Below are 12081 nucleotides of genomic sequence, written 5' to 3'. Positions count from 1 at the left end.
ATCTCAGCTACGTGGAAGGCTGAGTGAGGCAGGAGAATTGCCTGAACCCAGGAGGCGGAGGTTGCGGTGAGCCGAGATCGCGCCATTGCACTCCAGCCTGGGTAACAAGCGAAACTCCGTCTCAAAAAAAAAAAGAAACACCTAAGTGCTAGAACTCTTATTTACCGTGGAGTTTTCGACTGCATTGAACACCACTTAATGTTTTCCTCAATCCCAAGCTTCTTGTTAAACTTTGACCTTGCCAACCATGGCACCTTAGAGGCAAATAAAAGCTTACCTAATTTATGAATTTTCAGATTTCTAAATATAGCACATGCGATAACGGGAATGCACCCAGTGTGCTTGTGGATGCAATAAAAGCCACGACTCTACCTTTCAAGCAGGCTTCCTTGACTTCAGCTCTGCTGACATTTGGGGCTGTCTGGGCACTGTGGCCTGTGGAGCAGTATTTCCAGTGTCTGTACAGTAAAGACCAGTAGTATCCTTTCCCAAAGCAAGACACTCAAAAATTCAAAATTCTAGAAAGGAAATCCACAGTGGATACCCACAAAGCTTCCTCATCTCAAACTATACCACTTTATTCCATATGTAGATTTTGAGTTTCCAGAACATTATTTTATCGGTACAACCATTGTTGTAAGGTTTTACATTGTTGTAAGGTCATTGCCCTGAAGTAGAAAAACTACTAAAAAGATGCCTATCAGCATATTCCTCAATGACACTGCCACCAATGGCTGAAGTTTTTATTATTATTATTATACCTTCAAATTCAATGAAATTTATATGTTTAAAAATTGGTCTTCTTTATTAAAAGTAACAACACACCTATGCACAGAGGTAAATAAGCAGTATACATTTAAAGCTAAGTCTTCTTTGAGATCAAGCTGACTCTATAAAGCAGCTGTTCCATGGGTCTTGGCAGTAGTTAGGAATTGTGAATCCTGAGCTTCATTTATTGGGAACCCCTGTGTAGATCATAAAGCACCTATAAAATGGGCCAACATACCCACCCAACCATGACAGTGTTGGTCTGAGTATAAACCTGGACTATGTGCTGAGTGCTTTCAAAGAAGCAGAGTGAAAGTAACTTAGTCTAAGAAGGTAGACCAGTGGGGCGGGGTGAAAAAATTAAAAAAGAAGGTACACCAAAATGAATAAAGAAGATGTTAAAGTAATCAAGCCACCAGAAATATTACACATTGTATATAGTCCTACTCCATTGTCTCTGAGAAAAGTCAAAAAAAGAGAAAACACAAAGCAAGCAAGTGAAGGACAAATACAGCTTTTAAAATCTCTGATTAACCCCACTAGGAATTTCTTTGGCTACCTGGTGTATGGCATTGCACATTGCAGGGTGGTGGTCCATAACTTTCTTGGCACCAGGGTCTGGTTTTGCAGAAGACAGTTCTTCCATAGATGTGATGGGATGATTTTCTTTTTGGATGATTTTCTTTTCACATCATTCAAGCATGTTACATTTATTGTGCACTTAGTTGATATTATTATATTGTAATATATAACGAAATAATTATACAACTCACTATAATGTAGAATCATTGAGAGCACTGGGATTGTTTTTCTTAAACTAGATGTTCTCATCTTGGGGAGATGAGAGACAGTGACAGATCTACAGGCATTAGATTATCATAAATAGTGTGCAACCTACATCCCTCACATGCGCAGTTCACAGTAGGGTTTGCACTCCTATGATAATCTGATGATGATGCTGATCTATAATGCCAGTGATGGAAAGTGGCTGTGAATACTGATGAAGCTTTGCTCACCCACCAGTTACCTCCTGCTGTACAGCCTGGTTTATAACAGGCCACAGACTGGTATTAGTCTGTCCCCTGGGTGTTGGGAACTGCTGATATAGAACAACTACAATTATTTACTTATTTATTTCAATGGCATGATCTTGCCTCGCTCCAACATCTGCCTTCCAGATTCGAGTGATTCTCCTGCCTCAGCCTCCCGAGTAGCTGGGATTACAGGCATGCACCACCACACACAGCTAATTCTGGATTTTCAGTAGAGACAGAATTTCACCATATTGGTCAGGCTAGTCTTGAACTCTGACCTCAAGTGATATGATTGCCTTGGCCTCCCAAAGTGCTGAGATTTCAGACATGAGCCACTGCACCTGGCTGGCAACTACATTTCTTACCATCCATTCATTACCAGGGTGCCTATGTTGTACCGTGTGTGGCATACACCAGGTAGCCAATAAACAGCTATTGATCAAATGTAGGACTAAAAAGGTAAGGTTTATTTTTTCTCCTTTAACATGCTGTACCTGGGTTGGATGCAAATAAGACCGTGGGAATCTGCCTGAAGTAACTTAAAATAAAAGACCCTTTTATCAAACGGTCATTTGGATGGTGTAACAAGTTAGGTATGAATGTATCACCTGTACCAGCTTAGTGAGATGCATGTTTACCATCACATAACAAACACGGGTTCTGCCACGGTAAGGACTTAGAGCCTGAACTTCTGATGAGAAATAAAGTGGTATGTAGAACACTCCAGAGAATGATTTTATATAGATTTATAAGCATCAGTAGCATTTCCTAAAAAATCATACATCTAGCAATTTTTTTTAAAAAAAGGTATCCTAGGCCAGGCGCGGTGGCTCAAGCCTGTCATCCCAGCACTTTGGGAGACCGAGGCTGGTGGATCACGAGGTCAAGAGATCGAGACCATCCTGGTCAACATGGTGAAACCCCGTCTCTACTAAAAATACAAAAAATTAGCTGGGCATGGTGGCGCGCGCCTGTAATCCCAGCTACTCAGGAGGCTGAGGCAGGAGAATTGCCTGAACCCAGGAGGCGGAGGTTGCGGTGAGCCGAGATCGCGCCATTGCACTCCAGCCTGGGTAACAAGAGCGAAACTCCGTCTCAAAAAAAAAAAAAAAAAAAGAAAAGAAAATGACAAGAGGAGGACGGGAGAAGAAATACAGAAAAAGGAGATGGGGGAGAGGAGGGGAAGCGAAGGAGAGGAGAAAAGAAAAGAAAAAGAAAAACAAAAGAAAAGTAGGAGAGGAAGAGAAGAGGAAGAGAAGGCAAGAAAAAGCAGCATGTGAAGAGGAGAAAAAGAAATAGGAAAATGAGTAAAGAAAAAGAGGAGAAGAGACAAAGATGAAAACAAAGGAGGAGAAAGAAGCAAAAAGGAAAGCTGTAGGGAAAGGAGAAAAGGACACAGAAAAAAGGAGGGAAGGAGGAAAAGGAAGAGAAGAGATGAAGAAGAGAAAAAAGGAAAAGCAAAAAGCAGGAGGAGATGAGAATAAAAGAAAAGGAGAAGGAGGTGAAAAGGAGGATAGAAGAAGAAAAAGAAGAGGAGAAAGAAAAACAGAAGAACCAAAAAAGAAGAGAAGTAGGAAAGAAGAAGTAGGAGCAGAAAAAAGAAATTAAAAAGCAGAGTAGAAGGAGAGAAGATGAATGAGAAAAAAGAAGGGGGGAGAGTAAGAAGAGAAAGAGAAGGAAGAAATAGAGAAGAATAGAGGGACATTGGGAGGAGAAAAATGGGTAAAAGGAGGAGATTAGAAGGAGGAGGATGAGAAAAAGAATAAAAGGGCAGAAGGAGGAGAGGTGAAAAAGATGGAGAAAAAAAGGAGAAGGTGGAAGAGGAGATAAGAAAGAAAAAAATAGGAGAAAAAAGGAAAAAGAGAAGAAGGCAAAGAAAAGGAGGTGGTTAAAGGGAGGAGGAAGAAGGAAGGAGAAGGAAGAAGAGAAGAGGAAAAAGGAGAAAAGGATGAGGTGGAGGAAAAAAGAATGTTAAAGTGGAAGAGATAAGAGGTGGAAGAGAGAAGGAGAGGAGTAGAAAAAGGAGAGAAAGGAGGAAGAGGAGGAGGAGAACAAAAAGACGAGGAGGGAGACGACAAGAATGAGAAAAATTAGGCAAGGAGAAGAAAAAAGGTGGAGGGGAAAAGCAGAAGGAGAAGAGAAGGAGAAAAAGGAGAGAAAGAGAATAAGATAAAATGACCAAAGAAAACAGGAGGAAGAAAAGAAAAAGGAGGAGAAAAAGCGAGAAGGAGGAATAAAAGAAAAGAAAATGAGCAGAAGGAGTGGGCGAGAAGGAGGCAGTGGAGAAGAGGAGAAAGAAGAGAAAAAGAACAAGGAAGAGGGATAAAAGGAAGGGGAAAAGGGAGAAGAGAAGGAGGGGAAAAATAAGAGGGAAAAAGGAGAAGGAAAAGTAGAGGAGGAAGAAGACGGGAGAAGGTGGAGGACTCAAAGAAAAGGGGAGGAGGGAGAGGAAAGGAGGATAGAAGGAAGAGGAGGAGGAGAGGATGAGCGGGAAAACAGGAGGAGGAAAATGAAGAGAAAAAAGAAAGGGGGAAGAAGTAGGAGAAGTCAAGAGAAGAAAAAGGAGAAGAAAAAATGGCAAAAAGCTGAAAAAAGGAAGAGAAGGAGAAATAGACAAGGAAGAGAAAAAAGGAAACAGGAGAGAAATAAAGTGGGAGAAGAGTAGAGAAAGGGGAAGCAGTAGAGAAGGAGAAGAAGAGGAGGAGGTGCAGGAGAAAAAGGAGGAGCAGAAAACAAAACAGGTGGAGGAGGACAGGAGAAGACAAAATTTATAAAAAGAAAGACGAGGAGGAGGAGAAGGAAGAGGAGAAAAAAGGAGGAAAGTAGTAAAAGGAAAAAATGAGAAAGAAAAGGAGGGCGAGATGGAGAAAAGAAAAAGGAAGAGAACAAGCAGGAGGAGAAGAAAAAAGATGGAAAGAACACGAGGGAGAAGGAGAAAAGAAAAGAGCAGGAGAAGTAGATGAGGAGAAGGAGAACGGGATGAAAGAGAGGTGGTGGAGGAGAGAAAAAGACGACAGGGGGCCGGGCGCGGTGGCTCACGCCTGTAATCCCAGCACTTTGGGAGGCCGAGGCGGGTGGATCACGAGGTCAAGAGATCGAGACCATCCTNGGAAAAAGGAGAAGGAAAAGTAGAGGAGGAAGAAGACGGGAGAAGGTGGAGGACTCAAAGAAAAGGGGAGGAGGGAGAGGAAAGGAGGATAGAAGGAAGAGGAGGAGGAGAGGATGAGCGGGAAAACAGGAGGAGGAAAATGAAGAGAAAAAAGAAAGGGGGAAGAAGTAGGAGAAGTCAAGAGAAGAAAAAGGAGAAGAAAAAATGGCAAAAAGCTGAAAAAAGGAAGAGAAGGAGAAATAGACAAGGAAGAGAAAAAAGGAAACAGGAGAGAAATAAAGTGGGAGAAGAGTAGAGAAAGGGGAAGCAGTAGAGAAGGAGAAGAAGAGGAGGAGGTGCAGGAGAAAAAGGAGGAGCAGAAAACAAAACAGGTGGAGGAGGACAGGAGAAGACAAAATTTATAAAAAGAAAGACGAGGAGGAGGAGAAGGAAGAGGAGAAAAAAGGAGGAAAGTAGTAAAAGGAAAAAATGAGAAAGAAAAGGAGGGCGAGATGGAGAAAAGAAAAAGGAAGAGAACAAGCAGGAGGAGAAGAAAAAAGATGGAAAGAACACGAGGGAGAAGGAGAAAAGAAAAGAGCAGGAGAAGTAGATGAGGAGAAGGAGAACGGGATGAAAGAGAGGTGGTGGAGGAGAGAAAAAGACGACAGGGGGCCGGGCGCGGTGGCTCACGCCTGTAATCCCAGCACTTTGGGAGGCCGAGGCGGGTGGATCACGAGGTCAAGAGATCGAGACCATCCTGGTCAACATGGTGAAACCCCGTCTCTACTAAAAATACAAAAAATTAGTGGTGCGTGCCTGTAATCCCAGCTACTCAGGAGGCTGAGGCAGGAGAACTGCCTGAACCCAGGAGGCGGAGGTTGCGGTGAGCCGAGATCGCGCCATGGCACTCCAGCCTGGGTAACGAGAGCGAAACTCCATCTCAAAAAAAAAAAAAAAAAAAAAAAAAAAAAGGAAAAAAAAAAAAGGAAAAGAAAGAGAAGGAAGAAAAAGCAGTAAGGGAAGAAGTAAATGAAGGAGAGAAGAAGGGAAGGAAAGGAGAAAAAAGTAAAGGAGAAAAAGAGAAACGGAGATTAGAATGAGGAGGAGAGGAAAAGGAGAGAAGGAGGAGGGGGATAAGGAGGAGGAGGGAAGGGGAGGAGGGGAAAAGGCGCAGAGGATAGAAAATGAGAAATAGAAGGAGTACAAGTAGAAGTAGAAAAGAAAAAGAGGAGACTGAGAAGTACAGGAGGAGAAAAAAGAAAGGGAGGAAGAGGAGAAGGATGAGAGAAAGAGAAGAGATGGAGGAGAAAAAGAAAGGAGGAGGAAGCGAAAAGAAACGGAGAAGAAGGAGTAGAGGAGATGGCAGAGGAGAAAGGGGAAGGTGGTAAAGAAGAAAAGGAGAAAAAAACAGAAGAAGGAGTAGAGGAAGAGGAGGAGAATTGGAGGGGACAAAAGAAAAAGGAGGAGGTGAAAAAAGGAGAAGAAATAGAAGAGGAGAGGAGCAGAAGAAAAGGGGATGATGAGAAATAGAATAGAAAGGAGGAGGAGAACGAGAAGAAAGAGGAGAGGAAGAAGAGAGGAAGAGAAGTAGAAGCGGAGAAGGAGGGGAGAACAAGAAAAAATGAGCAGGAGAGGAACGGGGAATAAAAGAATAGATGAGCAAGAGGAGAAGAGGGGGAAGAGGGGATAAGAGAAGGAAAAGCTGCAGGAGAGCTGAAATAGGAAAAGGAGGTAGAGAGAAAGGAGGAAAAGAAGGATGAGGACAAAAGGGGAAGACAAGGAGAAAGGAGGAGGAAAAAAGGAGGAGAGGAGGAAGAGGAGGATGAATAGAGGAGTTGCCAGGTGTGCCCGCAGACCCGGCTGGGCGGCGGCTGAAAGGAGCGCTCACACGCAGGGATCAGTGTAACAGCAGCTAGGGGTCTGCCTGGCTCTAGCGGCCTGAGTGCAGTCCCAGGAAGCTGAAGCGGCCTGCTTTGATTCGGTGCAGGCACGATGCCAAAACCCTGGAGCAAACACAATCTGCAGGTAATTAATATTTATTGTTCTCCTTTCAGGGACTGTCACGGGCAAGGATGTTCAGAGGTCAGCTCCCAGACAACCTCAGAAAAACAAACCTGATCAAAATAATGTACCCCTCACTTTCTTATTTTATTTATTTATTTATTTATTTTTTGGGGGACGGAGTTTTTCGCTCTTGTTACCCAAGGCTGGAATGCAATGGCGTGATCTTGGCTCACCGCAACCTCCACCTCCTGGGTTCAGGCAACTCTCCTGCCTCAGCCTCCTGAGTAGCTGGGATTACAGACACGCGCCACCATGCCCAGCTAATTTTTGTATTTTTAGTAGAGACGGGGTTTCACCATGTTGACCAGGATGGTCTCGATCTCTTGACCTCGTGATCCACCCGCCTCGGCCTCCCAAAGTGCTGGGATTACAGGCTTGAGCCACCGCGCCCGGCCAGGAGTATTCTTTTTGAATCAAAGAGTAACCCCCAGTAGTGGAGGTCTATCCGGGAGAGGTGTTTTTGCACATTGCTCTATAGAGCTGTTACTGAGGAACTTCACCAGGGGTATGTTAATCGCTCCTAGCCAGGCAGTCATGTTGTATGAGTTTCAGGCAGAGTGAGAGAATAAAAAAAAAAAAACAATGAGAGAGTTGCAGTGTGCAACAGAGAGCATAGCAAGGAACAGATCATCTGGAGCAAACAGCGTTTGTGTCCAGAGCAGAATTCGGTCAGCATCTGGAGTTGTCTTCTTCAGCGTAATGTCCAGTATCTTATCTGTGTTTTCCAAGGAAGCTGCAACGTCCGGGGCTGCAGGTCCTGCAGGGTTGTATTCTTTTTCTTTTGGTACGGGGTTGTTTCCCAGTCACGCCATGGTAAGGTTTGATGTGTCTCACTGGAATTCAAAGAGGACCTGAGGGGGTGTGAACACAAGCATATTCTTCTCTCAATGCTAACGGGTCACTTAGACAACACCACACATTACTATTTCCATCTTCCCATAAAACTGAAGGGTTTATATTTTGAGTGATTTTTGCAAAGTGCTTTTCTATACCTGATTGAAATTTATCATCTAAATTTAAGAAATTCAGAGTAAATAATGCTTGTGCCAACAGCATTGCTGGGTCTTTACTCATATTTCTCTTGTTTTCTGAGCATATTTTTAATGGTGAAGTGGGCAGGTTCCTGTCCTTGGGTGTTATGCAAGATACCCATGGAAAGTTGGACATTCCATGTTTGACAAAATTGTTGAAATTGTGAGCTTGTGTAAGCTGGACCATTATTAGTTTTAATGGTTTTGGGCTGCCCCATAAGCACAAAAGTTGAGAAGATGTTTAATGGCATATGAGGTGGACTCTCCAGGAAGAGCATGAGCACTGATGAGGTGGAAATTGGTATCTATGGGTACGTGTACCTATATTAGTTTTCCAAATTCAGGGACGTGTGTAACATATGTTAACATGTGTGTAACTGATTAGGTTCTAGTCCTCTAGGGTTAATGCCTGTTAAAGAAGGGGACTTTCCTGTGAGCTGGCAACCTGGGCATTGTAAAATAATGTATTTAGGTAGTCTTTGGGCAAGTTAAAATTGTTTTGTTAAGTTTCTTTAATGTTAGTGGAAAAGTTGATGTGATTGGGTGGCTTGGTCAAGATGTAACGTCATAACCTGCAGGTCTGCTTCATTATTGCCGTAAACTAAGGGACCGGGCAGTGAGCTGTGAGCCTGAATGTTTGTAATAAAAATAGGATGTTGTGGGAGCGGGGGTTCCTGAGCAAAATGGCCAAATAGAAACAGCTCTGGTGCATAGCTCCCAACAAGATCGATGCAGAAGGCAGGTCCTGTTCACATTTCCAACTGAGGTGTCTGATTCATCTTATTGAAGCTGGTTGAACAGTGGGTGCAGCCCAAGGAGGGTGAGCCAAAGCAGGGTGGGGCATCACCTCACCCAGGAAGGGCCAGGGGCTAGGGAACTCTCTCCTATCCAAGGGAAGCCATTAGGGACTCTTCCCTGCACTCCCCTGGAAAGAGAGTTGAAGCCAGGTAACAAAGTGGTCTGTCTCGGTGTGTCCCACCCCCATGGAGACAAGCAGGCAAAGATCCACAGGCTTGAAATTCTCACAGCCAGCACCGCAGTCTGAGCTTGATCTGGGATGTTTGAGCTAAGTGTGGGGAGGAGCGTCTGCCATTGCTGAGGCTCGAGTAGGCAGTTTCAACCTCACAGTGTAAACAAAACTGCCAGGAAGTTTGAACTGGGCGGAGCCTAACACAGCTCAGCAGCTGCAGGCAGACTGTCTCATTAGATGTCGTCACTGAGGAGGGTGTCTCTGAAAAAAGGCAGCAGCCCATCAGGGACTTATAAATAAAGCCCCACCTTCCTGGGACAGAGCACCTGGGAAAAGGGGAGGTTGTGGGTACTGCTCCAGCAGACCTAAATGCCCCACCTGGCAGCTCTGAAGAGAGTGGCAGGTCTCCCAGCACAGCACTGGAGCTCTGTTAAGGGACAGACTGCCTCCTCAAGTGGTTCCCTAACCTTCATGTATCCTGACTGGGAGACATCTCCCAGGAGGGGCTGACAGACACCTCATAACGGAGAACTCTGGCTGGCATCTGGCATGTACTCCTCTGGGATGAAGCTACCAGAGGAAGAAAGAGGCAGTGATTTTCTCTGTTTTGCAGACTTTTGCTGGTCATTTCCAGGCATGCAGGGTCTGAAGAGGACCTCCAGTGGACCTTCAGCAAAGGGCCTGGACTGTTAGAAGGAAAACTAAAAAACAGAAAGAAATAGCTTCAACATCAACAGAAATGACATACACTCAGAGACCCCATCCAAAAGTTACCAAGTTCAAAGACCAAAGGTAGATAAATCCACAAAGATGGGAAGAAACCAGCGCAAAAAGGCTGAAATTGCCAAAAACTGGAACACTTCCTCTCCTCCAAGGCATCATAACCCCCCACCAGCAAGGGAACAAAACTGGATAAAGAATGAGTTTGATGAATTGACAGAAGCAGACTTTAGAAGGTGGATAATAACAAACATCTCTGAGCTAAAGGATCATGTTCTAATTCAATGCAAGGAAGATAAGAACTTTGAAAAAAGGTTAGACGCAATGCTAACTAGAATAACCAGTTTAGAGAAGAACATAAACAACCTGATGGAGCTGAAAAATACAGCACGAGAAGTTCCTGAAGCATACACAAGTTTCAATAGCCAAATTGATCAAGCAGAAGAAAGGATATCAGAGATTGAAGATCATCTCAATGAAATAAAGCAAGAAGACAAGATTAGAGAAAAAAAGTAAAAAAAAAATGAACAAAGCCTCCAAGAAATATCAAATTATGTGAAAAGACCAAAAGGACATTTGAGGAGTATACCTGAAAGTGAAGGGGTGAATGAAGCCACATTGGATAACACTTTTCAGGATTTTATCCAGAACTTTCCCAATGTAGCAAGGAAGGCCAACATTCAAATTCAAGAAATACAGAGAACACCACACTCCAGAAGAGCAACCCAAAGACACATAATCATTAGATTCACCAAGGTTGAAACGAAGGAAAAAATGCTAAGGGCACCCAATGAGAAAGGTTGGGTTACTCACAAAGGGAAGACAATGAGACTAACAGCAAATGTCTTGGCAGAAACCCTGCAAGCCAGAAAAGAGTCGGGGGCAATATTCAATATTCTTAAAGAAAATAATTTTCAACCCAGCATTTCATATTCAGCCAAACTAAGCTTCATAGATGGAGGAGAAATAAAACTCTTTATGAACAAGCAAATGCTAAAAGATTTTGTCACCACCAGGCCTGCCTTGTAAGAGCTACTGAAGGAAGCACTACACATGAAAAGGAAAACTGATACCAGCCCCTGCAAAAAGATACCAAATTGTAAAGATCATCGACACTATAAAGAAACTGCATCAACAAACAGGCAAAATAACCAGCTATTATCATAGTGACAGGATCAAATTCACACAAAAGAATATTAACCTTAAATGTAAATGGGCTAAATGCCCCAATTAAAAGACACAAACTGGCAAATTGGATAATAAGTCAAGGACCCTTTGGTCTGCTATATTCAGGAGATCCATCTTATGTGCAAAGACACGCATAGGCTCAAAATAAAGGGATGGAGGAATATTTATCAAGCAAATGGAAAGAAAAAAAAAGCAGCAGTTGCAATCCTAGTATCCAATAAAACATTTTAAGCCAACAAAGATCAAAAGAGACAAGGGATTTACATAATGGTAAAGAAATCAATGCAATAAGTAGAGCTAACTGTCCTAATTTTATATGCACCCAATACAGGAGCACCCAGATTCATAAAGCAAGTTCTTAGAGATCTACAAAGAGACTTAGACTCCCACACAATAAAAATGAAATACTTTAACACTCCACTGTCCATATTAGACACATCAGCGAGACAGAAAATTAACAAGGACATCCAGGACTTGAACACAGCTTTGGACCAAGCAAACCTAGTAGACATCGACAGAACTCTCCACACCAAATCAACAGAATATACATTCTTCTCAGCACCACAACACACTTATTCAAAAACTGACCACAAAATCGGAAGTAAAACACTCCTCAGCAAATGCTAGAGAATGAAAATCATAACTAACGGTATCTCAGAGCACAGTGCAATCAAATTAGAACTCAGGATCAAAAAGCTCACTCAAAACCACACAACTACATGGAAACTGAACAACCTGCTCCTGAATGACTACTGGATAAATAACGAAATGAATACAGAATAAAGATGTTCTTTGAAACCAATGAGAATGAAGACACAATGTACCAGGATCTCTGGGACACATTTAAAGCAGTATGTAGAGGGAAATTTATAGCACTAAATGCCCAAAAGAGAAAGCAGGAAAGATTGAAAATTGACACCCTAACATCACAAAGAAAAGAACTGCAGAAGCAAGAACAAATAAATTCAAAAGCTAACAAGACATCAACTAACTAAGATCAGAGCAGAACTGAAGGAGATAGAGACATGAAAAACCCTTCAAAAAATTAAAGAATCCAGAAGCTGGTTGTTTGAAAAGATCAACAAAATAGGGCTGGGTGCCGTGGCTCAAGCCTGTAATCCCAGCACTTTGGGAGGCCGAGGCGGGTGGATCACGAGGTCAAGAGATCAAGACCATCCTGGTCAACATGGTGAAACCCCGTCTCTACTAAAAAAATAC

At 43.0% G+C, this 12081-nt stretch overlaps 1 protein-coding gene across 1 annotated transcript; it reads left to right on the top strand.

Annotated features, from left to right (window-relative positions):
• Nucleotides 1-3882: 3882 nt before the first annotated feature.
• On the top strand, nucleotides 3883-10191 carry LOC119470713 (golgin subfamily A member 6-like protein 1). Its single transcript, XM_037737447.1, is given in 6 exon segments — nucleotides 3883-4063; nucleotides 4398-4543; nucleotides 5102-5125; nucleotides 5435-5488; nucleotides 6283-6384; nucleotides 10123-10191. Coding segments are annotated over 6 exon segments (576 nt in total).
• Nucleotides 10192-12081: the final 1890 nt, after the last annotated feature.

Source organism: Cebus imitator, unplaced genomic scaffold (assembly GCF_001604975.1).
Source record: "Cebus imitator isolate Cc_AM_T3 unplaced genomic scaffold, Cebus_imitator-1.0 Scaffold38, whole genome shotgun sequence".
Taxonomy (NCBI): Eukaryota; Metazoa; Chordata; class Mammalia; order Primates; family Cebidae; genus Cebus; species Cebus imitator.
Note: the sequence above shows the minus strand (reverse complement) of the source record. Positions and strands in the feature narration are given on the sequence as shown.